This window comes from Puma concolor, chromosome B4 (assembly GCF_028749965.1).
Source record: "Puma concolor isolate L17-30 chromosome B4, mPumCon1.1.hap2, whole genome shotgun sequence".
Taxonomy (NCBI): domain Eukaryota; kingdom Metazoa; phylum Chordata; class Mammalia; order Carnivora; family Felidae; genus Puma; species Puma concolor.
The window spans coordinates 101,844,659-101,872,461 of record NC_141673.1 but is presented as its reverse complement, the minus strand read 5'-3'; the positions used below and the strand labels follow the sequence as shown (position 1 = coordinate 101,872,461).

The 27,803-nt window shown below is 51.3% G+C and overlaps 1 protein-coding gene and 1 long non-coding RNA gene across 5 annotated transcripts in view; both read right to left on the bottom strand.

Annotated features, from left to right (window-relative positions):
* The window catches only part of LOC147579373 (uncharacterized), a 270,292-nt gene that overhangs the window by 185,264 nt on the left and 57,225 nt on the right, over positions 1-27,803 (bottom strand). The gene's annotated exons all lie outside the window — the stretch shown is intronic.
* SCNN1A (sodium channel epithelial 1 subunit alpha) lies at positions 300-26,190 on the bottom strand. Of its 4 annotated transcripts, XM_086714250.1 has the most exons (14): positions 25,651-26,190; positions 25,186-25,351; positions 22,722-23,081; positions 11,039-11,306; positions 10,010-10,200; positions 6,118-6,221; positions 5,568-5,731; positions 5,054-5,152; positions 4,693-4,810; positions 1,755-1,833; positions 1,597-1,654; positions 1,348-1,403; positions 1,134-1,209; positions 300-768 (listed from the first exon to the last, which is right to left on the bottom strand). In XM_086714250.1, exons 3-14 carry the CDS (start codon positions 23,075-23,077, stop codon positions 400-402), a joined length of 1,938 nt encoding a protein of 645 aa, XP_086570376.1. In that variant the 5' UTR covers positions 23,078-23,081; positions 25,186-25,351; positions 25,651-26,190; the 3' UTR covers positions 300-399. The 4 variants fall into 4 exon arrangements, with proteins under 4 accessions (XP_086570376.1, XP_025786014.2, XP_086570377.1 ...); XM_025930229.2 differs by lacking the exons at positions 25,186-25,351; positions 25,651-26,190 and adding an exon at positions 23,246-24,464; XM_086714251.1 differs by lacking the exons at positions 25,186-25,351; positions 25,651-26,190 and adding an exon at positions 23,749-23,789.

Here is a 27,803-nt window from a genome sequence, read left to right as displayed (position 1 = left end):
TAGGAAACCTGTGCATGCCTTTGTGTGCCCTTGCTTGTGTTTTGTTTCCGGTCGCCAGTGGTTTCCTAGGAAGGTTCCTTGTCTAAGCTCCAAGTTTGGCTTGGCTGATCCCAGGGAAAAGGAGACTTGTTTGCAGTTGGGTAGGGAAATCAGAGTCTTCTAGAGGCAGGACCAGAGGGCACAGGACAGAAGCCAGGGCAATTATGGGCAGGTTCCCTGGCCCCCGTTTCCTGGGCAATTTCTGTAGCCCCTTATCCACCCTGCTTCCCTCCCCCACACCAAAGGCAGTTAGGCAGCTCTGAGAGGAAGTCCCAAGACATTCTTTAATCCTGCCAAGCCTGCTCCCCTCCCACCAGGGGAAGCGCCTGCCTTGGGAGGGGAGGGCACTTTCCTTCCCTCTCAAGGCTCCCCCAGAGTATAGGCAGAGGAGCTGGCCTCCACCAAGTTGGATGGAGATGGGCAGGGACCCAGAGTGGCATAGGCAGGTGGAGGGGCCATCAAGGCCGGGGAGGTAGCAGGGTCTGGTGGGGATGTGGAGTGGGGGCAGAAATGGGACGGGAGGGAGGAAGCTGGAGTGGAGGCCACTTCCTGGGCACCCCTGCCCCCTCGGCCTGGAGACCAGTATCGGCTTCGGAACCTCCGGAGCAGCATGAGGAACGTGATGACCAGGAGGTCAAAGATGAGTTCAGCCATCTCCACCACAGACAGCACCGAGGAGCCGAACCACAGGCTCCACTGGCTGCCCAGGTTGGACAGGAGAGTGGCCATCTGTGAGGGAGAAAGGCACATTGATCACTGGGGCAGAGGGCCCTGGGTGGGCTCTAGAAGAAGAGCCCCATCCCTCCCTCCCTGAGGTCCTCCCTCACCCCTTTCAGCCTCCTGGTGGTCCCCTGGACCCCTTCTGTCCTAGTCATACCCATCTGGCGCATCCTTCCCCCCCTCCACCACCACACCGAAAGACTTCATTCCCCAGCCAAGCTCCCCTTCTTCCAACCTCTGCAACCTCACCTTCGCCCCCCCCTTTCCTTGGTCCCCTGCCCTCAAGGCCCAGACCTTCCGGCCCCACAGAGGCACCCCCTTGTTTTCTCTGACAGACACCCACCAAGATCTCCAAGAGAACTGCAAGGACATACCGTGACAGAGGGAGACTCAGAATTGGTTTTGTAGTTCAGCTCCTTGAAGAAGATGTTGAGTTTGGCGACCCCATTTCTTTGGAGTCAGGGAGAAGGGAGGGAGAAATGGCAATGGGTTCACTTCTCAAACCCTTACAAATACCCTCCTCTCTTCCCAGATCAGTTTTCCCTCCCAAGGATTCGTCCCCCTCAGCTGGATCAGGGTAGGACTGACCTTTTGTTGTTGATAGTATAATTGTTCTGTCGGGATAGCATCTGGAAGATCCAGTCCTAGAAAAGAATGGGGGTGTCAATGGGGTCACCCCATACTCTTCAGGCTTACAGGGTGGGGGGTGGGATCAAACACATCCATACACACACATACACCCAGAAAAGACCACAGTGTTACACACACACACACACACACACACACACACACACACACATCCCCTCTCCCTCGTATCCCTCCCCTTCCCCACATTACCTGGGATGTCACTGAGGGCCATCGTGAGTAACCAGCAGAGAGCTGGTAGCTGGTCACACTGGGGATGGAGAAAGGAGCTCAGTGATGGGGGTGGGGTTCTCCCACCCAGCCAAGTGGCTAGCTGCCCAACCTGTGCCCCAGGGGAAGGGGACACTCACCTGCACGGCTTCCGGCACTTGGTGAAACACCCCAGGCGGTCTGAGGAAAAGGCATCCTGGAGCTTATAGTAACAGTAACCTGTGGGTGCAGAGAGATGCCCATTTCCCTAGGGCACCTCAACCTTCTGCACCCCAAACCCAAGAGGTCTCCCAAGATATGTGGGTTCCCACATCACAAGTAGCATTACAGTGATGTCTCCTGAGTGGCAACACCAAAAATGTTGAAAAAATGAAGCTACGTAAGGAAAAAAACCAAAAAACAAAAAACAACCCAGGACTCATCTATGTAAAGATGAATAGGATATGGACAAAATTCTAAAATTCAAAAAGAGGGGTGCCTGGGTGGCTCAGTCACCTGAACATCTAGCTCACTGATTGATGGCTCGGGGTCATGGGACTGAACCCTGTTTAGGATTCTCCCTCTCTCTCTCCCTCTGCCCCTCTCCCCTACTCATACTCTCTCCCTCACGCTCTTTCTCTCTCTCTCTCTTTCTCTCTCTAAAATAAAAGTCAAAAGGAAAACTGGGAACAATTGTTATGGAAGAATCATGAGATTAAACCACAATGAGATGCACTTCACACCCACCAGGATGGCTATTAAAAATAAATAAGTAAGTAAGTATTGGTGAGGATGTGGAGAAACTAGAATGCTCCTCTATTGCTCCTGGGAACATAAAATGGTGTGGCCACTTTGGAAGAGTCTGGCAGTTCCTCAAAATGTTGAGCACAGAGTTATGATATGACCCAGAAACTCCACTCCTAGGTATATACCCAAGAGAACTGAAAACATATGTTCACACACAAAATGGAAACAGGAAATAGAAACAACCCAAATGTCCATCCACTGATGAATGGATAAACACACGTGACGAATCTGTACAATGGAACATTATTCAGCCATAAAAACAAAGTACTGACAGATGCTACAAGCTGGATGAACTTTGAAAATGGTGTGCTAAAAAAAAGAAAAAAGAAAAGAAGAAGAAAATGCTGTGCTAAATACAAGAAGCCAGTCACAAAGGACCACAGATGATTCTATTTATATGAAATGCTCAGGACAGGCAAATCTGTAGAGACAGAAAGTAGATTAGTAGTTTCTGGGGGTGAGGTGGGGGGCTGTGGGTGCAGAGGATGGGAAGCTCAGAGAGTGCTGATGGGTAAGAAGTTTCTTTGTGGAGTGATGGAAATGTTCTAAAGTTGACCGGCCACTACTGTACAGCTCCGTGATTATACTGAAGACTAAAACTATACTAAAATCAAATGGGTGAATTACTTGGGATAGAAATTATCTCAATTGAGTTGCTACCTAAAAAAAAGGGGGGGTGGGGAGAATGAGTCTATGGATCTCCCTTCTCCCCTATTCGCCAGGTTCTAAGTAAGTATGTTCTATTGTGTCATTCTTGCTACTTTTAGTTGCCTGGTCCAGAAGTCCTTCTCCATTTCTGACCCAAATCCCTCCATCTATGAGGGCTGGGAGTCTGGAACGGTGAAGCATGGGGAGCAGCTGGGTCCCTTCCTCTGGGGAGTAAACAGTCCTTGGGAGACTGTTCCTCTCCCCATCCCCACGGCTTCTCAGCCATCAGCATTGTTATTTTTCCTCTCACAGATCCTCAAACTCACAAGCACTTAGAAATCATTGTTTGGGGGCAGCAGGGAGCAGGGGGCAGGGAGTCCCTGCTCTGCACATCCTCCTCATCCTCAGACATGACATCACGACTTCCCCCTGGGCCCCTGAGTGTCCCTCCAGCTCTGATGTGCTCTGACATAAGGTGGGAGAGATGGGAACCAAATGCAGGGCAGGGGAGAGAGCTGTGTGGAGCAGACCCAGGGAAGGGAGGAGGCAGGAAGATCCACAGGGACAGAACCAAGAGAGGCAGACACTATAACCCCTGGGGTCTGTCCCATCCCCTCAGAGGTGTGGAGGTTCATCTCCTCCAGCAGTGGCCACCAGCAGAGGGAGAGCTGGGCCCAAGGGAGCCAGACAGGAGGACCCTCAGGTCACAGGCGCCAGTTGAGAGCCTGTGCACCAGGATTTCTAACCCTCTACTTTCCAGTTTCTTGTTTGGGATTTCCTTTCTCTCAGCTTCCTACCACAGAGCCTCCATGGGGCATAACTCCGCTATAGTGGAAAGGAACAGGGATCTGTCTACTCGTAATCCAGGATTAAAAAGGAGATCTCAGGGGCGCCTGGGTGGCTCAGTCGGTTAAGCATCCGACTTCAGCTCAGGTCATGATCTCACAGTTCGTGAGTTCGAGCCCCGCGTAGGGCTCTGTGCTGACAGCTCAGAGCCTGGAGCCTGCTTCACATTCTGTGTCTCCCTCTCTCTCTGCCCTTTCCCTGCTCATGCTGTGTCTCTCTCTGTCTCAAAAATAAATTAACATTAAAAAAAAAGGAGATCTCAGTGCTCTCCAAACTTTTTTTGATTGTGCCCACCTGTAGGTAAAAAGGTCTTAAGTAACTCCAACATATGTATTTGATTTATAAATTACAAACTTGCTACTATAGAATTGATCCATTAAGTACATTATAAAACATATATAAAATGGAAGATGTTAGGGAATGAGGTAGATACATCTAACTTCTAGTATTTTCTTCCTGCACCTGCTGAGCTGTCCTGTGCCTCGCCCGGCACCGGAAGAGTGAGACAGGGAAGCTACAGGCAGAGTGTGGAGTGAGCAAGGTTTTCTTCACGTGCTCCTCCTTCCTTCTGCTGCAGGTTATTTTTAAAGGGGGCCTTTCTCTATAAACACACAGAAGCCAAAACCCAGAGAGAGAAGCCCGAGGGAGGAAGGGAATAGAGGGGAGAGATGGAGTGACAGGAAACAGAGGGGCTGGAGCGCAGGACAGAGGGAGAATGAGGGTCACAGAGGGTCTGAGAGGGAAGTCTGTGAGAGTCCTGGGGCAGAGGGGCCGGCCAGGGGCTCCCTGTGGTCTCACCCCAGGAATTATGCTTCCTGTAGTCACAGAACTCCGCGTTCTTGGGCAACGGATAGAAGATGTAGGCACAGCCACACTCCTTGATCATGCTGTCCTGGAAGCAGGAGTGGATACACACCTGGGGGACACAGGAGTGACAGGAAAGGGGGTTCAGGCCTGCTCTCCCCACACACAGCCCAAAAGAGGCAGGAAAGGGGAGGACAAACAATGCTCTTCACCATACTTGTACCCCTCTCTCCACCTGTCCCGTTCGCTCACACACACATACACACACACACACACACACACACCCCCCTCCAACTTGGACTGACCAACAGGGCAGGCCTGGGAGATGGTCGCCATAGAAATGGGCTGGTCTCACCTGCTGTGTATACTTGGTAAGATAAAGGTTCTCCACGGGGACTTCACTGCCATTCTTGGTACAGTCACCATAGTCGCCCCCAAGTCTGTCCAGGGCTTCCTGCAAACCCCCACACACAAAGAAATCAGAGGTCAGAAGTCAAAGCAAATGGCCCAGACCTCTTCCTGAATTCTCCACCTTCCCTCAGGTCCAGGCCATTTGTATCTCGCACCTACCAGCCTCTCCTGTCTGCCTCACCATTTCAAAACACGCCCCAGCAGCCCCCAACGCCCATCTGGGTGCTACTTTCAAGGACACTGGCTCCAGAGCACCCCTGGAACCCTAAGCACATCCTGAACCCTTCTCAGCACACTCACCCAAGGTTCCTCCTCAGGTCCCTACTTCTTCCAGCCCCTCGCCCCTAACTCTGCTTCTGAAGACGGCCACCTGCCTCAGGCCCACCCCACACGATCTCCCTCTATAGTCTTCTGGCTGGTGAGTCACCTCCCCTGCCATCTTCCCGGCCCTCTCTTGCCTTCCTCATACTGATGGAGGTCTCCACACCAGGCCTCAAGTTAAAGCCGCCATCGTCCATGAAGGCAGGCTCATCCTGCCCATGCACCATCACCCTGGCCCCGGTCACTGTGGACAGCAGCGGGATGAAGTCATTCTGCTCTGTGCGCAGCGTCAGGGACAGACCTAGGGGTGCAGAGGGAGTGGAGTGGGGGAGGTCCTGGAGGAGTGTTGGGGGATGGAAAGCCCCTTCCACGCGCCTAGTTTCTAATGCTCCACGGAGGGCAAGGCCAAGAAGACCTACATAGGGATTTGGCAGCCCCCGGGCTGGATTCAGGGGTGGGCACGAAGAACTGGGACAAGATTCCTGTAACACCTGGAAAGGACTTTGTGGTACCCATGGGGGACAAAGAACAGAGAGGACTCCTTCCAGGATGCAGACAGGCACGTTGTGGGGAGGCCCAGAGGCACACAGCATGTCTAGGACATGAGCACAAGGTGGGTAACTGTGGGTGGGCAGGGCCGTGAGAAGTGCTGAGGCACAGGGATTGCGGAAATGAGGGCTTGCTCACCATTTTTGATCCCAGGCATGGAAGACATCCAGAGGTTAGAGTTGTTCTTGCCATTGAAAGTGTAGCAGTTCCCATATATCGGGTGGTGAAAGTGGGAGTAATTCCTATCCGGGAGAGAGAAAAAGTAGAGTCAAAAAAGAAAGTTGGGGGGTGGGTGGGTCAGAGAGAGCGGGACTTTCAGTGACCTTTGTTTCCTGATCACCTACTATGTGCTAGAAGCTTTCCCCATGTTCCCTCAGCCACTCCAACCAACAGTCTGTGAGGGCATCATCCCCACGTCACAGAAGAGGAAGCTAGGGCTCAGAGAGGTCAAGTAGCTGTCCAAGGTCACACCGTGATGACAAACTTGAGACTCAAACACAGGTCATCTACCTTCTAATGCAGTCTCCTCCCCACCAGGCCACCTGACCTCACTGGCCTTGTGACCTCTCTTGTGTCACTCTGTTGCATTACGAAGACTTTGGCAGTGTCCCTAGCTTCTCGTGAATCTAAATCTTAGTTCCCCATTTGGACTGTGATCTCCTTGAGGACAAGAGTCACATCTCCTTCGTCTCTGTATCATCTCTGGGTTAACTGAATAGTTCTTGACCTACAGGCCCTGCAGAAGATCATTAATAAACAGTGGTCGAATGAATAAAGTGGAGAAATGGAAGGGAACAGAGTTAGGGGAGACAGTGAGAGCAGTGATGAACACAGAGCTGAGCGGAGGAAGGTCAGATCCCAGGACAGATATGAGAGGGAGAGGGTTCTGGTGGGATGGACTTGAGCAAGTCATTTTTTCTAAGCTTACTCTCATCTGTAAAACGAGGAGGCTGGAACTGGATGATCTGGAATATTCCACTGGCCTTGAAGAACAAAGGCCTAGAGATACGAAATACTGGTGCACATTCTAGGAAGTGCTAGGAAGCCAGCATTTCCAGAGCTAAGGCAGGATTCAGGGAGGGAGGAAAGAAGAGGCTACGGAAGTCAACAGAGGCCAGTCCTGAAGGGCCTGTAAGCCCAGCTCAGGGGGAGAGGGGACAGCCAGGTACGATGTGATGGACACACACCATGGACGGTATGCAGCAGGTGGAATCAACCAATTAGATGGAAAAACATGGATGGATCTTAAAAACAGAGCTTAGGAAAACAAGAGGGGAAACGAGACATGACCACTTATATATCCATAGGAGAATATATGAGAAGCAATATAACGTGAGGGTTAAGAGCACAGACTCCAGAACTAAACTACCCATATTTGAACCCTAGCTTTAACAAGTATTAGCTGTGGGACCAACCACGTTACTTAATCTCTCCATGCTGTAGTTTCCCCATCTGTAAAATGGGGATAAGAACAGGACTTGCCTCACAGGGGTGCTGTGAGGTTGAAATTACACTTGGAAGGTGCCTAGCACTTAGTAAGAGCTGTATACATTTGCTCTTAAGGTTACAAGCATCCGTTAAGGTGGCTAAAGTGAAAAAGACAGTAGGGGCGCCTGGGTGGCTCAGTTGGCTGAGCGTCCAACTTCAGCTCAGGTCATGATCTCGCAGTTCGTGAGTTCAAGCCCCGCGTCGGGCTCTGGTGCTGACAGCTCAGAGCCTGGAGCCTGCTTCAGATTCTGTGTCCCCCTTTCTCTCCGCCCCACCCCTGCTTGTGCTCTGTCTCTGTCTTTCAAAAATGAATAAACATTAAAAAAAAAAAAAAGTAACAAGCGGAGGGTGGGGAGAATTTAGAACCCTCATATACCGCCTGGGGAATGTAAATAGCACGGCCACTTGGAAAACCGTCTGAGAGTTGCTCAAAATATAGAATTACCACATGACCTAGGAATTCCACTCCCGGGTATATACATAAGAGAAATAAAAACATACATCCCTACAAAAACTGGTACGGGAATATTCTTAACAACATTACTCGTAATAGCCAAGAAGTGGAAACAACCCAAATGTCTATCAACTGACGAACAGATAAATCAAAGGTGGGATATCCACACAATGGAATATTATCCAACCATAAAAAGAATGAAGTTCTGGCACATGTTGCAACATGGATGAGCGTTGAAAACATGATGCTAAGTGAAAGAAGTCGGGAACAAAGGCCGCATAGTGTAGGATTCCATTTCTACGAAGCACCCGCGATAGGCAATCCGCGTAGATGGACACTAGATTCCTGGTTTCCAGGGCTGGGAGGAGGGGAGGGAATCGGGAGTGACCGCTAGGAGGTGTAGGGTTTCTTTTGGGGGTGAGGAAAATGTCCTAAAATTAGATAGGGCTTGCACAATTCTGTGAATATGCTAAAAAATCACTGAATGGTATACATGTAAAGGATGACTTTTGTGGTGTGGTAACTGTATCTCAATCAAGCTGTCACTGGAGAAAAGATTACAGAGAGAAGGAGAAAGGATGACATGGGGAGGAGAGGGATGAGAAAGCCACGATAAGGAGCTTCACCTTGGTTCTGGAGGCCACAGGAGACAGTGGAGGATTTTGAGCAGGACTAACTGGAAGAGTTGCGGAATAATGAGAGGCTTTGGCGGCAGAAAGATAATGGGAGGTGAAGGGATTATAATAACCCAGGTGAGAAATGATGAGGCTCTGAGCTAAGGAAGTGACCTAACCGTCAAGACTGAGATGAACTACGGACTTTCCGTTGATGGGGAGGTAGGAGCATGGGGCTGGCAGAGCAAGAGGACTGGTGGGAAGGTGACAATTAGAGACACCCAGTGGCAAGGTGAGATGACTGGGGCCCAGGCCCTGCTACTGTCTCATTTCCCAGCAGGCAGCTCCTGTCTTCAAACAAACAAGAAGATTGGAGACAACAACAAAATCCTATGCTGACCAGAGTGTGTGCACCAGGTGAGGGTGGGGCAGAAGCAGGTGACACCTGGCCCTGCTGCCATTCTGCAGCGATGGGGGCGGGAAGGGCCCCTAGAGAGTGGAGAGGCTGCCTCAGCACCCTGCCCGAAAAAGGTGAAAACCAAGGAGAAGTAGGAGGGGAAGGGTGGGGTAGGAGGGGCCAGAGGCTACAGCCTCAGAGAACTGCCCAGCTGCCATGACCTCTTTGCAAGGACATTGTGACTGGATCTATAGCAGAGGGAATGCCTGGCGGGCAGTGCAGTTGAGTGGGAAGGATCCTTAGCTAGCTAGGGCTGGCCTGGTGGCCTAGGGCAAGTCACATTCACCTGTTCCGTTCACGAGCAACAGAGACCCATTTTTCACTGCAGTTTACAAAATGCCCTCCCGCGTATCTCATGAACGTGGAGACGGGTGTTATCAACATCTTCATCACTTGAGTAAAAGTGCCAGAAGGGCACGGATTATATACATTGCCCTGTTTGATGTGTCCCAAATGCCTAAAACAATGACTGGCACACAGCCCAGACAGTAAAAAGTATTTGTCTGAATACACAATGAATGAATCTCATTTTCCCTGCATTTTACAAAGAAACAGTCTCTGAAGAGTGATGTGAAATGCCCAGAGTCACCTGGCCGGAAAGTTACAGAGCCAGAGCAGTGACTCAGGTCCCCTCCTTCATTCAACCCATGCTATTTCCTCCAAACCACTGCTGTCCACCTCATCTGAGAAGATGACCTTCCGGGCACCTGTGAGTTTGGTGCTAGTGACAGAGGGGCCTTCGAAAGATGGAGAACCATGCTTCCAGCCATTGGATTCTCAAAGCCAGACCTCAACTACAGCCTTCCCAGGGCAGCATATTAGGCTGCCTCACTCAGACCCAGCCCTGCAGGATAATCCATGGGGCAGAAGTTTAGACCTGAGGTCAGTGTGTCCCCTCCTCCCTGCAGGCATATATTTAGTCCAAAGGCCTTTCCTGGGTGCTGCCCATCTGAGCCTCAGGCTGACTTCAGAAAGAAGACTCCGTGGAGAGCACAGAGCCAAGCAGGAGGGACTCACGCCTGATTGCAGGAGGCCTGGTTGAAGCGACAGGCAAAGATGAAGTTGTCCAGCATGTCCTCCTCTGAGGATGGAGAAGTGTCCCGCAGTCGAGAAAGAATGTTGATGTAGTGGAAACGGTACCACTCCCTCACTGCATCCACCCCTGACGAGTACGTCTGGTAAAAGCAGTCCGATTTGTTCCGGTTGCACTAAACACAGAGAGCATCAGAGGATCAGCAGCAGGGGACAGGCGGCAGGGCAGGCTAACGTCAAAGAATGAGTGGTCTGAGGTCCTGAGGACTGGGGTGGGGAGCCAAGAGTGAGAACAGAAGGCAGAAGTTGAAGCCCGTAAGAGAGTGGACCAGGAGAGCCTAGGCTTAAGGGAGCAGTCGGCCAAGGAGACCAGGAGCTGTGGTCCCAAGTGTGGGTCATTTATACAGCCTCTGCAAGACGGTGGAGCAAGGATTCATCTCCCCACTTTACTGATGGGAAGACGGAGGAATCCAGAGGCTTGCCCTAGCGACTGAGCTAGGACTGGAACTCAGGTCTCCTGGTTGTGCGGTCCACTCTCCCCAAAGGGGGCCTCTCTTCTTCCCTCTGCTCCTCTCCCGCTTCCACTTACTCTCCCTTTTATTTTTTATTAAAATAATTTTCTAAGTCTCTCATTTTACTGATTCCTTATTCTCTATCTCAGGCAGGCAGAGCCCCAGTTCCCTGCCATACAGGAGGGTCCCAAGGGAGTCCCGACCAGTGGGGGGCTGACGATTCAGAAAGGTGCTTTTTCCGCCACAGATTTGACTTCCAGACGTTTAAACCCTCCCACAGAGGTCCCAGCGAGGAGACCCCCACAAGCTGGCGTTCAGAGAGATGTTATTTAGTTATGTATTTTGCCAGCAGGCCGACGAGGTTCCGCCTCCCGTCGCTAGGCAACAAAGGCGGGGTCCGGAAAGGGAGTGCTGTCGGGGAGTGGGCAGAACCGGAGGGTCCGGGCAACCAGGAGGGGCGGGACCCGAAGGCCGGGGGCGGGGCCCCGGGGGCGGGGCTTACCAACTGGAAGCCGACCTTCCAGTCCTTCCTGTTCACTTGGGGGTTATTGTCCCGCACGCTGGAGGCGGCGCTGCGGACTCCGCGGGCCCCGGGGGGCGGGGCTGGGGCCCACAGGCGCTGCAGGGGGTGCGGCCAGGGCTCCCGCAAGTCGCGACGACCGCGGGGGTGGGTCCCCAGGGTGCTGGAGGAGTTGTATTTGTACAGGTCGTAGAGCGTCTGCTCTGTGATGCGGTCCAGCTCCTCCAGCTCCTCTTTAATTTGCGTGTACCTGGAAGGGGCGATGGGAAGAGGGTCGGATTTGGGGGGCGGCTTCGCGCTAGTCCCTGGCCCTTCAGGGCCTCGGTTTCCTCGCCAGAAACCGGTGAGGTCGGTCCATCCTGGAAAAGCCTGCAGGGAATAACTCTGGTGTCTCCAAGGCTCTCTCGGAGGGATGGGGACGTGAGGGTGTAGACTGGTTTTCCACGGAGTTAGTGGAGGCGACTATGAGCCCCGGCGGTGACGGCATTTATTACGGCCTGTTTATCAGAAGGGAGAGGCGGAGGCTCCTGTCGGTGAGGCCCTCTCCTCCCACTCGCCCTGGCCGCGAAGGGAACCCGGAACTCGTCTGCCCTTTTCCAAGACGGGAGAGGGTGTGGCCGCGGCCTTCGCCCACAAGCTCCCTCAGACCCAGCGAGCAGGTCAACCCACCCTGGCCTCCTCCGGCAAGGGTGGCCTTTGGCTCTGTCTGCCGCCTGGCACCTTCTAAATTAGGGATGCTTAACTGCACTTCTAGAATTTCCCCAGGAACTTTAAAACTACAGATGCTGCACACGGCCCCTCCCCATCAAAGACTCAGTTTTAATGAGATGGGTGGGGCCCAAACACCATAAGTTAAACGCTGTCCAGGATAAATCATCACATTCCTTCTCAGCACAGGCATTGTTACCCGCTCCGTCATGAAAGTCCATAGTAGCAGCGCCGTAGGGATAGAATCTACCAAAACAAAACAAATACACCTAGAACTAATACATTCAACAAGGTTGTAGTGTACAAAACCATTGTACAAAAATTAATTGTATTTCTACATAATAACAACAAAAAAATGGAAAATTACATCACAAAAACCACCATATTAAATAGCATAAACAACATCAAATACCAGGAATGAATTTAATGAAAGAGGCAAGAGTTTTACACCGAAAATCATGCTGAGAGAACTCAAAAACCAAAATAGAGAGTTACATGAGTTCCTGGGTCTGGAACTCTGTATAGTTAAGATATATTCCAAATTGGTCGTTTGATTCAACACAACCCCTATCAACATTTCAGCACACATTTTGAAGAAACTGATGGGCTGATTTAAGACGTATGTGGAAATGTAAAGAATGTAGAGTGGTCAAAGCAATTTTGTTTGTAAGTTTATTTTTAAGTAATCTCTACACCCAACATGGGGCTTGAACTGATGACCCTGAGATCAAGAGTCACATGTTCTTCTGACTGAGCCAGCCAGGTGCCCCTCAAAACAATTTTGGAAAAGAGCAAAATTGAAGTACTTAGTTCTACCTGACTTCAAACTCACTATAAAGCCACAGTCATCAAAACAGTGTAGTGCTTATGTAAGGACAGACAGTAGATCGATAGAACAGAATAAAGTCCAGATATATACTCACACGTATACAGTCAACTGAGTTTTGACCAAAACACCAATTCAATTCAATGGGGAAAATCATTTTTTTAAACAGAGTATGCTCTATTGAGAAAGGAAAAAAAACAAAAACAAAAAAAAGAAACTCAACCTCCACCTCAGTTTCTACACAAAAATTAAGTCAGTTTGAATCACAGACCTAAACGTAAAATTCAGAACCAGAAAGATTCTAGAGGAAAACATCAAAGATATCTTCATGACCTTGAGGTAGACAGTATTTTTTGCAATAAGTATCTAAGGAAGAACTTATTGTGAAATATAAAGACTTTTTACAAATTGGCAATAAAAAGACAGGTTGTTTAGGGGCTCCTGGGTGGCTCAGTCAGGGTTGAGCGGCTGCATATTAGTTTCGGCTCAGGTCATGATCCCAGGGTCATGGGATCAAGCCCTGAGTCAGGCCCATGTGGGCCGTCCCCCCAGCCCTCCCCTCTGCTTGGAGCATGGAGTCTGCTTAGGATTCTCTATTGTTCTCCCTCTGCCCCTGCTCTCTCTCTAAAATAAGGGAGCACCTGGGTGGCTCAGTCGGTTAAGCTTCAGACTTCAGCTCAGGTCATGATCTCACGGTTCGTGGGTTCGAGCCCTGTGTTGGGCTCTTGCTCAGAGCCTGGAGCCTGCTTCAGATGCTGTGTCTCCCTCTCTTTCTGCCTCTCCCTTGCTCACGCTGTCTCTCAAAAATAAATAAATGCAAAAAAAAATTTTTTTTAAATGCACCAAAAGATAGACAGTCACTAAACACAGGAAATGTGCTCAACATAATTAGCCTTCAGAAAAATGCAAATTAAAACCATAATGATCGGGGCACCTGGGTGGCTCAGTTGGTTAAGCATCCAACCAGCTCAGGTCACGATCTCGCGGTCTGTGAGTTCGAGCCCCGCATCGGGCTCTGGGCTGACAGCTCAGAGCCTGGAGCCTGCTTCGGATTCTGTGTCTCTCTCTCTCTCTCTCTGCCCCTCCCCCATTCATGCTCTGTCTCTCTCTGTCTCAAAAATAAATAAACGTTAAAAAAAAATTTTTTTTAAAAACCATAATGATCAATTCACTGTGGTGCATACCTGAAACTAATAGAATATTACACATCAACTCTACTTCAACAACAAAAAAATGCAATTAAAAAAGGCAAACTTCTAAAAACAGGTAATGAGGCCACCATTTAACATCCGTGAGAAGGGCCAAACAAGTAAAAGACTTGGACAGTGTCAACTGGTGAGAATGGAGAGCAGCTGGGGTTGCAGCTGGTGGGAGAGTCAGACAGCACAGTTGATTTGGCGGGTCATCTGGCAGCTTCTCATAAAGTTAAACATACATCTACCTTATGACCCAGCAATTTCACTTCTGGATATTTTACCCGATTCCACTCCCCGCTATTGACTCAAGCACAAGGAAAACATAAAGACTTGTACGTGAATGTTCATAAGCACTTTTATTCATAATTGCCACAAAGCTTGAAACAACCCAAATGAGCCTGGGTGGTTCAGTCAGTTAAGCGTCTGACTTTGGTTCAGGTCATGATCTCACAGTTCGTGAGGTCAAGCCCTGCATCAGGCTCTGTGCTGACAGCTCAGAGCCAGAAGCCTGCTTCAGATTCTATGTCTCCCTTTCTCTCTGCCCCTTCCCCTCTTGTGCTCTGTTTTTCTCTCTCTCTCTTAAAAATAATAAACATTAAAAAAAAATTTTTTTTAAAGGGGGGGCTGATACAGGCAAAAAGCATGAGAGAATTTGAGAAATATTAAGTTCAGTAAAATGGGTATGTTGAGCCAGACACATTAAAAAAAAAATTCATATTGTGTGATTCCCTTGATGTGAAGTCTGAGAACAAGTCAAACTAATTGATGGTGACAGGAGTCAGAGAATGGCTGTGGGAGAGAGAGAGGAATGGGCTTCAGAGGGCCATTGTGTGATGGAAATGTTCAGTACCTTGATTAGCAAACTTCGGTGAGGGCTTCAGATTTGTGTGAGGGCTTAAGATTTGTGCATTTTAGGGGGTCTGGTTGGCTCAGTCGGTTAAGTGTCTGACTTCAGCTCAGGTCATGATCTCACAGTTTGTGAGTTCGAGCCCCGCATCAGGCTCTGTGCTGATAGCTCAGAGCCTGGAGCCTGCCTCAGATTCTGTGTCTCCCTCGCTCTCTGCCTCCCCCCCTCTTGCTCTCTCTCTCTGTCTCTCTCTCTCAAAAATAAACATTTAAAAAAAAGATTTGTGCATTTCATCATAAGTAAATTATACCTCAACTAAAGAAAAAGTCACATACCTGTGTTTAGGGGGGCCCTGCCAGAGATTGGTGTTTACTGGGAATGTTGGTGGGGCCCAAACAAGGTTGTTTTACAAGAACCCCAGGGACCCTAAAGTGCAGCTACATTAAACAGTCTCTAGGCCATACCCTACTGTCTACTCCACTTGGCTCTGTTTCTCTTTCCTTCATAAAGTCTAGCTGGCTAGGCCGTTAGGCATCGGCTCCAGATACCCCTCATGCCCTCAGAAAATGTAGCCCAGGTCCAACCAAGGTGTGTGTTTGACATTCCAAGAGACTTGCTTGTGGTTGGTAATGAAAAGAATGGCAGTGATAGCTCGGATTTATTGAGCACTTACTATGAGGTTGGCCCTGTGGTATTCGAATGAACACTCAATCTTCAGTGTAATTCAGAAAACTATCTGCCACTGTTAGCTAATACTTTTTACAGGTGAAAAACCTGAAAAACCTGAAGGTGACTTGTTTAAGATCACGCAGCCAGGAACCAGGTCAGAAAGCACTATATCCATCCCACTGTCCTTTGCTCTGTCCCTGCTAGCTCTGGCTATTTTAGCAGATGGACAAGCTGCCCCAGAAAGAGCACCAGAACCAGAAGTGACTGGATGTGGGGCCTGGCATTCCAGCCACACACTTCTAGCTGGGGAATGTTGGTGAGGAACTCAACCTTCCTGAATCCAGGCCTCAGTTTCCCCATCTGTAAAATGGGCATAACACTAGATCTGCATACCACATGAAGCTCTTACAGGGTTAAATGAGAAAGTATTCAGTGGCACAAAATGAAGAGGCCATTGAATCTCAGGAAGACATGGATGGGGGCCCAAAGCCCAAGAAACTCAACTTGGTCACACAGGAAGAATCCAGGTCTCCCACCATGGCTGGAGTCATTTCCACCTGAGCCACCACATCTCTGGCTGAGCCTCCCTTGGCACACCCCTCTAAGCTGTCTCAAGTCGCCCTGTGCCCCCCTTCTGCCTTGTACACCTGCCTCATCCTCATCAGAGACTCAGAGCTGTCACCTTCTGTAGCCACAAGGCTCCTCCCCACAGAGCCCCAAGCTGTCCCTAAGCCAGGTCTCCCCTCAGTGGTCTCCCTCAGATTCAGCTCCTTCCTGCCTCTTCCAGAGAGGCCTCTGATGAGACCACAACCCCCACCTCCAGAAGAGGCTGGGCTCCATACAAAACACCCTCCTTCCCAAGGTCTACTTTCCTTTTGGTGGGGAGCCCTTAAGGAAGAGATATTCCCATATCACCCCTTCAGAAAAGAAATCTCTCCCTCCCTTTCACCTGACACCTAGAACTAAGAAAACTGACCACTGAGTAAACCTCACTAATGCCATCAGATCTTATCCTGCAAGCAGGAGGGCCCTGGCAAGAGGAGACCAGGGCTGGAGAGGGGATAAAGAATACACACTTGGAGCTGCAGCAAGACAGTCTAGCCCTAACCTTGACTTCCTGCACGAGTCCCAGTCACTACCCGCACTCTCATCTGCGCTGGCTGACAGCCCGACATTGGAGCCCTGCCAATTCAATCAGGCAGGCATTACTACTCCACTTTACAGTTGAGGAAACTGAGGACCATCAACTGGGCAACTTCTCGAGGGCCACTCAGCTAGGAAGTACCGGAGTCAAGATTTGAACCCAGGCCTGTCCGACTTCATGGTCCCTGCTTTTTCTGCTACTTCTGCCTCCGGGCTCAGAGGCACTTGAGAATGGGCAGCAAAATCTCCTTTCCCTGCAGCGGGCCGTCACCAACCCCCCCCCCCCCCCGCCCCACCCGCATCCCCTCTTCTCTGCCCAGGACAGATTAGCAGGAGCAGGGATACTGAGAGATTTAAGGACTGATACCCCTGCTATCTTCCTATGTGTATCTCTTCCCTCCCCCTTTCCCCTTGGTGGCCCCCTCTCACAAAAGAGCCCTTCTCACGGAGCAGCCTTGGATTTGCCCAGGCTCTCATCACCCCGCTCACCCCCCGCCCCGTGCCCCCAGAGGACCCTAGTGGAGCGTTCTCAGCCAGCCCTCCAGAAGCACTTGGCAGAACTGGGCACTGGAAACTCACCAGCTTCCTCCCCTGCCAGGGTACATCTGGGGACCTACCCGGCACCTTCCTTCCTCCAGGGACAACCTTGACCTCCCTTTCTTTGGCTCCTCCCTCAGCCCCATTCTCCTCCACATCTCAGCACCTCCAACTTCCTCCCTGGGGCCTCTGTGAGCTCTGGGTGCCCTCAAGAAGCCCCTCAGCCAGAGCCCTCCTGAAGACAGAGTCAGCCTCTCTAAGGTCAGTTCTGAGTCTCAGATTACATGTTCAGTTCCATCCTGGCTGCAACATTTTATTTTATTTTTTATTTTTTATTTTTAACGTTTATTTGTTTTTGAGACAGAGAGAGACAGAACATGAACAGGGGAGGGGTAGACAGAGAGGGAGACACAGAATCGGAAGCAGGCTCCAGGCTCTGAGCCATCAGCCCAGAGCCCGACGCGGGGCTCGAACTCCCGGACCATGAGATCGTGACCTGAGCTGAAGTCAGACGCTTAACCTACTGAGCCACCCAGGCGCCCCATGGCTGCAACATTTTAGACCAACAGATGTTCACAAACTAATGCTTGTTCCAAAGATGAACAGCCAGGGTGGTAAGAGCTCTAGAAACCATTTCATCCAAAGAAAAGTTGCAGGGACAAAGTTTTAATCAGCTCTCCAGGTGTATTATCTAAGCCTTGCCCACCGTTTGGATGGTTTACCTTGGAGGGGCGCCTAGATGGCTCAGTAGGTTAAGCATCTGACTTTGGCTCAGGTCATGATCCCACCGTTGGTAAGTTTGAGCCCCGCATCGGGTTCTGCACTGACCACTCAGAGCCTGCTTGGGATTTTCTGTCTCCCTCTCTCTCTGCCCCTCCCCCACTTGCACACACACTCTCACTCAAAAATAAAATAAACATTTTTAAAAAATTGATGGCTTGTCTTGGAGAAGTTACTTAGCCTCTGTTCCTCTGCTTCATCATCTGTAAAATGGGACTATTAATAGTCCTTGCCGGGGCGCCGGGCTGACTCAGCCGGAGGAGTGTGTGATTCTTGATCTTGGGGTTGCGAGTTCGAGCCCCATGCTGGGTGTAGAGATTACTTAAATAAATCTATTTCTTTTAAAGAGTCCTTGTGGCAAAGGGTTATTGTGGAGGTGAAATGATTTGATACAGGAAAAGTACTGAGAAAAATACCTGGCCGAGTAGACACTGTACAACTACTGCTATTGTCTTCGTATCAGCACTGTTATTGGAGAAGAGCAGGCGGAGGAGACACAGGAGGACTGCCACCTAGCTGCCACGTGACTTTGTGGTCTTAAAAAAGTAGAACTTAAGACCAGATTCCAATTCGGACCCCTCCACATAACAGCTGGGTGACCTTTGCAAAGCCTGCAGGTTCTCAGAGCCTCAGTTTTCGCATCTGGCTGGGAGGGGGGAGGGGGCGGGTATCTCCTTCCTTATCTAACAAGCTTGTTAGGAGGATCTGAATTCGGTGGTGAATTTTGCAAGCTACCTTGAAGATGCTGCTGCCATGGGCTGGTGGCCGGTGGGTGAGGAAGGAGCTATCTTTAGGGTTGTGTCAAAGACACAGAACCAGGAGCAGAAGCTAGAAGTTATAACGAGGTCAGCTGCAGCTTTACCTAAGGAAGAACTTTCTCTCTCTCTTTTTTAAAGTTTTTATTTATTTATTTACTTTGAGAGAGAGACAGACAGAGCAAGATGGGGAGGAGAAGAGAGAGAATCCCAAGCAGGATCTGCGCCATCAGCGTGCAGCCCAATGTGGGGCTCGAACCCATGAACCGTGAGACCATGACCCGAGCCAAATTTGAGTCAGACACTTAACTGACTGAGCCACCCAGGTGCCCTGAGGAAGAACTTTCTAACAACGGCTGCTACAGAGGTAGGGAGGGTCCCGACAGGAGAAGGAGCCCAGCACTGGGGGCCAAGGGGGGCAGTTCTGAGAGTCCTGGCTTTCTGTCCCTGCCAGGCCTGGCATCACAGAGCGAACTGCTAGCCCTACTTTGCAGAGTTAGGCTCAGGGGTGCCTGGGTGGCTCAGTAGGTTGAACGTCTGACCCTTGGTTTTGGCTCAGGTCATGATCCCAGAGTCCTGGGAGAGAGACCCATGTCGGACTCCATGCTGAGCGTGGAGCCTGCTTAAGATTCTCTCTCTCTCTCTCTCTCTCTCTCTCTCTCTCTCTCTCTGCCTCTCCCCTCTGCCCCATTCACGCACTCTCTCTCTCTCTCTCTCTCAAATTAAAAAAAAAAAAAAAAAAAAGGCCCACAGCTTCCCTCTTTAGGGAATTGCCCCTCTCCTCTCCCCACTCCTGTGCCATGCCTCTGCTCTGCCATCTTGGGAAGGGATTCCATCACCTCCTGTGATGTTTCAGGATCTTGAGTTCTTCCTTAGGCCCAGCCTCAGTCCCTCCCAGGACTAGATGAAAAATATGTTCTTGGGCTCTGTTTTCTGTGGATGTGGTTAAGACTGGCCCTCTCTCCTGGATGAATAAAGCCCTTTTTGGCCACAAAGAAAGCAACTGCAGTGGCTGACCCTTCACAGTGGATTCTTCGCGCTTTATTGCTTACTGTGGCCCCTGCAGCCTCTCTCAGAAGTTCCCAAGCAACCCAGAACCCCTCCACCTCTGCGGGCCGTGGACGTCCGGCCGTGCCCACCAGCTCTGGGCATCCCTGGTCTGACTTTGCCTCATTCCTGTTATCTCACCAGTTCGTCTATCCTGTCCACAAATTGCCACCTACTCCCTGCTGCTTCGGTAGGAATCACTCATCTGGCCTGTCCCCTGCACCAGCCGCAAGCCAGCACCTGTGATTCACCCTCGGGTCACCACCTACCAGGCTGTGTTAACCTGTCCACCCACCCCTGCCTCTCTCCTTGAATAGGAGCCAAGAGCCCTGCATCCCTCTCTCCTCCATTCATGACAAGTACCCCTCATCTGTCTCACCCATAAGCCCCCACCTGGCAGCGGGCAACCCTGTGGCACCTTCTTAAAGTGTAGAGGTGATAAAGGGCTTTGATATCAAACACATTTGGTTTGTGACTCAGCTGCTAACCAGAAATGCACTGGCTGCTTGGAGGGGTGGGTGGGTGACTTTTGAATCCCAGTTTCACCACCTGCTACCTGTGTGAACTTGGACAGGTTATTTAACCTCTCTGGGCCTCAGTCTCCTCTTCTATAAAATGGGAATAATACTCGTACTTACTTCAGAAGTCTGTTGTGAGAATTAAATAATTTCATATAAAATGTAACATATCTGGTGCACATTAGGTACTATAGAAGTGTTCTTGGGGCGCCTGGGTGGCTCAGTCAATTAAGCATCTGACTTCGGCTCAGGTCATGATCTTGAGGTTCGTGAGATCAAGCCCCCCGTCGGGCTCTGTGCTGACAGCTCAGAGCCTGGAGCCTGCTTCAGATTCTGTGTTCCCCTCTCTCCCTGCCCCTCCCTGCTTGTGCCCTGTCTCTCTCCCTCTCTCAAAAATAAACATTTAAAAAAAATTTTAAAGAAGTGTTCACTATTATTGTTGCTATTTCTTTATTATTTGCTTTGTGACCTTGCTCAAATTATTTTGCCTCCACTTCCAAATGGAAATAATAACTATGTCCACCGCCATGGACTTGTCAAGATGAAATGAGATAGTACTTATAAAGGACCCAGCAAAGGGTGAGCATGTAGCAGGTGTTCGACACGGTTCCCTGTGCCTTCCCTGACTCCCCTCCCTCCCCCGGGGCTCTCTCCCCTCTAAGCCCTGTGGCCGCTAGTCAGGCAGGAGGGATTTCTTTCTGTGTGGACACCTGTCTCCCAGCCTGCAGGCCTCAGGAGCAGTGGCTCTGGTTTCATCCCCTGGGGCTTTTTCGTAGACTGTCCATGACCCTGCCCTCAGCAGGCCTCAAAAGATGTAGCCCTTTGCTCTCCATCTCCCACCCATGTCTTTCAAGCACAAACATTTACTGAGAGCCTACTACCCAGCCTTTAGTCCTTCCTGCCTGCCCGCCTTCCCCTCCCTGCTGACTCAGTGCCCTCCACCATGGCCCAAGGGGGTGAAGAGAAATAAGTAGGGGAAAGATCAGGGTAGCGAAGCAGCAGAGGGTCGGAAAGGAGAGGAGCCAAGCTCACGGGCACCAAGGAAGAGAAATGAGGCTGAGCCAGAAAAGGAGAGCTGGGAAATGAGATGTACACATCTGATTACACACTTCGCTGATTCCGTGTCCCACACCTTGGATATCAAGAAAAGGAGGGATTTGTGATCCGAGGGTGAACCACAGCTCCGTCACTGTCTCTGTGACCTTGTGACTTGTCTGCCTTTGCCTCAGTTTCCTCCAATGCAAAACAGGATTACAATAGTCCCCGCCTTGTGGGGTTTCTGGGAGAATTAGGGGTGCCACAGAGTACTTAGCAGTGGCTGGTGCATGAAGCAGCTTAGGAAACGCGCCCTTCGCCTGGACAGCATATGGAGGCTTATCCATGAAAACGGCCGGCAGGGCTTTCCCTGCAGCACGGGACGTCCCAACCCTTTTTAGTCCGTGATACACCTTTGGACACCATGGAACACATGGGGGGCCTTCATCCCTAATATGTGACCAATCTCCATCCTCCATAATCATACCTATACCCAATGTTTGCTCACACACACACACATATACACACACACATGCACACTCACGCAATCACACCTGTAGGCACTCACAAATCTTACACTCCCTAAGGGCAGAGACTGACTCTCGAAGCCACACTGTCCTGCTGTTATCTGTGTCGCCTATCTCTTCCACCGTATTTTATCTTTCTGTCCCCAGAACCTAGCAAAGTGCCTGGCCTTCAGTGAAGACTGAATGAATTATTAATGAACCCATTTGCCAGGTGCCTAGCAGTGTTGGGCATATGCTCCAGGTATCCCCCACGTGTTGCATGACTGAGTAAATACAAATAAGAGGTGTGGATAAACACCTAGCTGTGCCCTCCTTTCTTCTCCATGGTTACCATCCCCTCTGGCTTCTAGAAGAAAAACTGGCAAAGAGCAACGATGAAACCCAAACCTTCAGGACACACCCGAGCACTTAAAAGTCAGGCACCTGGGCAGGTGAAGTACACAGCCCAGCAGGGGTCAACTGGATCTTGGGGGGAGGGGAGGTTGGGGGGGGGGAAGGGGAGGGCTGCTTTCTGTCCTGTCCTGGTTTCCCTCTGACTCAACCCCCAGCCTCAAGTCTCTCCAACCCTTTGCCACCAGCCCCCACCTTGATTTCCCCAAAACAAACTCCCCTTCTACACTGAGACCAACATACCAGGGCCCAGCCCTGCCAGCTTTCACCACCCACCCCCACAGCACCTGCCAACGGCTTCACCTGTCCATTAGATTCTTCTCTCGAGGCGGAGGAGGCCTTGTTCTTCGCCCTCCTCTTGCTCCAGGGAAGGGATGGGAATGATCTCTACCGTGCTCTTTGGAGCTATCCGCATCTCACTTCATCTGTTCGCCCTCCCACTTGTGGGAGGAGGAAGGGAAGTCCAACAACCACACTCTGGATAAGCTGTGGGCACTTGGAGGGCCCCATTGGCAGAGCCGCTCGGATGGGCAGAGCCCATCGAGTCGGGGGCTCCCTATCTTGCCCAAAGGGAGGTCTACCTAGGGACAAGAGTATCCCCTCCTACTCCTGGGTCTGCGGGTCTGCCTCCGCGCCCTCTGTCCCCCACTTCCAGGCGCCGGGGAAGTGACAGAGGGGTCGACTGACCTGTAGGGATTGAGGGTGCAGATGGTGACGGCGGGGAAGACGAGCTTGTCCGAGTTGAGGTTGATGTTGAGGCTGACGGGGTAGCTGAAGTACTCCCCGAACAGCTGGCCGAACTGCCAGTACATCATGCCGAAGGCACAGAGCCAGAGCACAGCCCAGAAGGCCGTCTTCATGCGGTTGTGCTGGGAGCACACCAGGCGGATGGCACCGTGGATGGTGGTGTTGTTGCAGAAGAACTGGAAGAGGTCTCGGTAGGAGCGGTGGAACTCGATCAGGGCCTCCTCCTCCTCTTTGGGCTGCGGGGGTGCCGCAGGGTCGGGGCCCAGCCCCTGCTCCTCATGCTGCTCTCCCTTCATGAGCCTTGGGGGGTCATGGAGGGCCAGGGTCAGGGCTGACTTCTAGGCTCTGGTGCCTCACTCCTTGACCCAGAGCAAGGCTGCTCCTGGCCAGGCCCGCATCCCGCCCTGAGCCCACTCTTTTCTACCCCTCCCTCCCTCCCTCCACCGTCCCAGGAGCCGGCTGACCTGCTGGAGTCCGGGCCAGGAGACCTGTAGCTGGGCTTGCCTGAGAAGCACCCTTCGGAGTTCTGTCCCAGCACCTCCCTTTCTGTCTCCTCAGCTGTCAGTCTGCCCTGCTTAGTCAGTCTATCTTTAGTCTCCTTCCTCCAGGACCTCTGTGTCCCAGCTCTTCTCTTTCTCTTTCTCTCTCTCTCTCTCTCTCTCTCTCTCTCTCTGCTTTCTGCTTCTCTTTGGGTCCCTTTCTCAGCTCTCGTCTTCCTTGCCTGTCTCCTGTCTGTGTGCCAGGCTCTCTGGTCCTGCCTCTCTTCCTCTTCCTCCCTGCCTTGCTCCCTCTCTGAGTGGGCTCTCTCCTCCGCCTCTGGCCCTGGCCCTGGGCTGTGTCCGTCCCAGGGACTGCAGGGCTCCAGGAGGTCTGGACGGCCTCCTGCTCCCAGCTCCCAGGTTGTGGCTGGACTGGGACTGGTTCCTTTCCAGTTGAATCTGGCAGCCGAGCCTCTCCTCCCCCTCACCTGACAGGTGCAGCGGCCCAGCCAGGGAGCCCGCCCGCCAGGCTGGGATGGAAGCGACAGAAGCCTCATTAGCATCTCAATTAAAGGTGAGCAGGGCAGGGGGAGGGGCAAAGGAGGAGTCTGAGCTGAGAGTTCTCCAAAGGGAGGAGGGCTCCTGAGGGCAGGTGCCCCGGAAGTGTGGGACTGGAGGAGGTGGGTGCTCCCCCCCCCCCCCACCTAGAAGAGTAACGGCCCTGGGGGCTGACAGGCAAGGAGATCTGAGACAAAAGGGCAGGGGGAGGGCCAGAGATCTCAGACAAGGAGAGAGATCCTGAACACAAAGCCAGGAGGGCAAAACAAAGAAAAAAGAACCAGCCAGGATGAGGGAGACTAAGGCAGGGGAGACCAGAACAGGGAAGGCAGAAAAAGGGAGATGGATGGAAGAAGACAAGATGAAGGCCTGGGAGGGAGGGCTGGAGGAGAGGCCGAGAGAGGGGGGTGAAGGGGGTAGAGCCAGGAGACTGAGGGGATGAAGCCCCAAGTGGGCTTCCAGGAGCTGGGTCCTCTCTCTGGGCACTCCTTCCAAAGGCACCCACAGGTCAGCCTCACCCCCAGGTCTTATAGAAGAAGAAGGGGTATCTACTCAGTAAAGTGGGGACACCTCCTGGCCCCACTGGGCACTGGGGCACAAAGCACCCCTCTGCCTCTCCCTCCTGGTCCATCCTTCTCCCTCCTGACTCCTCACTGCCACCCCTTACCTCGTCCAGGCCAGGGAGGGGCCCAGGTGAGGCTGGAGATTGGGCGGGGCCCTGGGACATTCTGTTCTTTTTTACACCATTGGCTGCCAGGCCAGGAATGTGTAATGTCCCCTGTTGTGGTCACGGGGTTGCAGGAATGTGGTCACCGAGAGGCAGCACAGGGGCCAGGCAGGGCACCTGGGCACAGACCTGGAGCCTGAGGAGCTCTAGGGACAGTGGACCCTGAGCGAATAGGGAGGGATGTAGGCAGCACTGGGTGTCGGGAAGGAGGAAGGTGGGCATGGCCCAAGTGGACACCAGCCCTGGGAAGAGGGAAAGGCTCGCTGGTAGGGGCTGTGTTTTTCCTCCAATATCTCTGCTCCGAACTTAATCCAGCAAGAGGATAAAGAGTGAAGCGTAAGCAGTGAGCACACAGAAAGGGAAGGGTCAGAGAGAGGGCCCAGAGACAGCCCAAGGAGGCACAGCAGCCCCAACCACACAAGCCAGGCCCCGCGCCTGATGGTAGGAGGTCGGCCACAGCGGACCCTCATCGGAGGCACCCGGGGGAAGCCGGCCTGGGATGTGCAGACACAGGCCCAGCCTGAGCACTGATGGAGAGTGGCGGAAGAAGGCAGTCATGCTACATAAGATAAGGACTCTAGTGGCAGAGATAAGAAGTAAGTGCTGAGGGAGCCTCAGGGTGGCAGGCAGAGGCACTCACCCTGAGGAGACTCAGGAAGGCTTCCTGGAGAAGGTCACATCTCAGCTGGGTCTTGAGGAACACCAAGGGGTGTACCAGACAAGTAAGAGGGAAGCGGGGTACTCCAAACTCAGGGTACAGCTGGGCCCTGCGGCTTCCTCTTAGGGCAGAAGGTCTCCTGTGGCCTCTTAAAGTGAGAGCTGCTGTCAGCCAGGATTCCAAACCCGGTCCCATCACTCCCCTTGACACCTGCTGGGAACACCCTCCTGGGAAGAGAAAGGCTGGTTTTTCCTTCATTTTCGAGATGAAGAAACCGACCCTCCATAAAGAGAAGCCAGTTTTCTGAGGGCACAGAACGAAACAGCAGCCGAGAGAAACACAAAATCAGAATTCTTTTCCTGCAGGGATGTCTACTTAGGACGTTTGCCATTTATTTCCCATGACAAACCAGCCGCAGACTCATGGGGAACTGGAGCCCCCCTGTACCTGGTTTTGAAACCTAGGAGCTTCAAACGCAGAGTTCATGGGCTCATTGGCAATCTGGGTCCTGGCTTATCTCCCCAGCTCTGTGGAAAGCTCTCTACACTGACCCCACATTCCCACAGGACCCAGACAGCCTTAGAACCCCTATTCTCCCCGGAGCCAGGTTCTTAAACAAATGGAGTACACAGCACCCTGCCTGTTTGATCTCAAAGGTTAGGAGAGGCACCTCCCTGCCTTTTCTGTTTGCTAGCTGGTGTCTGAAATCCAACCACGGGCTCAAAGCAGCACAGCAAATAGTTCTCGTCTCAAGGGCTCTGTGAGAAGAATCACAAGGACGGGTCTGGGCTGACCGGAGCACGTGGACGTGGTGTCCCCAGAAGTGCCTGTCAGTGTACCAGGGCAGTGGGTGGGGGACAGCCCATGCTCAGGGAAGGCGTCATTCTAGATCTGGAATGGGCCAGAGCAAGTCTGTTGTGAGAAACACAGAAATCTGCACTTCTGTCACGGCTCCATTTTAAGTGTTATCTTTGAAAGTGCAGAAATAATGCCCAAATACATTTTTGCCACAATGCGACTTTCCAACAAGACAGAAATATACAGAACAGCAAAAGCTTCCCTTTGTCCCATTCCCTACCCACCCCTCAGGCCAAGGAGGGCTGTTGTAATCGGTATATCCATCTGTATCTTTTGTGTGCTTTTATAAAATTATATGCATTTCTTTACATTTATACTTTTTTTCATAAACGGGACCATATTATAGGTATTCTGTGACTTCCATTTTGCCTTTAAACTATGTGACTTTGGAAAAGGCACTATACCTCTCTGAGCTCCTGCATTCTGATCTGAAAAGTGAAATGGCAGGAGGAAGGGAGAGTGAGGGTCCCAGATGGTCCCAAAAGCCCTTTCCAGTTGACTGTGCATTAACCCTTGCTTAACACAAGAAAGAACTGAGGCCCAGAGGAGTGAGGAGTTAGGAGTGGGGCCAGATGGAGAGCTGAGTTTCTCCTTTCCATGTTCAGTGCTGCTCCCCTGACTTCCAGAGAAGTGGACTCTTGCTCTGTGGGGTCCCACGGCCCTGTGGTCCTTGTTTTGGAAGCTTCCCCAGCATTGGAAAATGCTCTCCCAGACTGGAGCTGTTCTTTCCCTCCTGGCACTAGCCATGCCCTAACCCTATGTGGCCATAAATGTGCAAACGCTACAGGGAGAGAAGTGAAATAGGGAGTCTGCGATGGGATGAGGGTCATGAGTTCAAAGGGGCTTACTGCCTCTTGCTCTCTGGGGAACAGAAGATGATGGAAATAATCACTTTCTCTTCCACACTGCCAGAGAGAGAGAGTCTTGTTGAGAATCTATGGCCGCACTTACCACTGTATATGATTACTAGCCTAGTATGTGCATGTGTGCGTATACACAGGTCATACTATGAGTTCTCTGAGAACAAGCTCTAGGCTTATTCATCTTGGTCATCCCACTGTCTAGTGGTCACTATTTGTTGACCCAATCTGCAGAAGATGGCAGAATGAGCATCTTAAGACTCAAGATTTATCTTCGGCAGAGAGTGATGTGCTATGAGAAAGCATCTCCATTGAACATCCTAATTTCCTCTGATAACTCATTAATTTGTCATCTACTAATTTGCCTGAATTTCCTTCATTTTTTCCATTTCTAGGGTAAAAAATGAGTCACTCAATTAAATGCAGCTCTTTATTCTTACTACTTGGAATTAATGAGCCTTTCAACACTGGGCTGCCCACTGTGGAAAACAGTGGGCTTTCTATCTGCACTTATATGGTGGGAATGACCAGAAAACTCCTCCATACCACTCCTACTCTAGTCACCTGGCAGGAGGCTTAGAAGTTCACCATTAGAAGTTTATTCCTTTGGGTCAAGGCAGGATTTCTCCACCTCAGCACAACTGACATTTGGATAATTCTTTGGGTTTATTTAAAGGGATGGTCCCCAATGAAAATGCAAAGTCTCCGGAGAAGGATGACCCCCTCACCCATGACACATCTCTCCGTATTTACCAGACCCTTTCTGAGAGCACCAGTTGGCTAAGAACTGTGTGGGAAAGAGTATCCAGAAGAATCCATTCCCACCAGGCACCCTTTTTGGATTCTTCATGGACCTCTGGGAAGGAAGATCTCTCAGCAGTC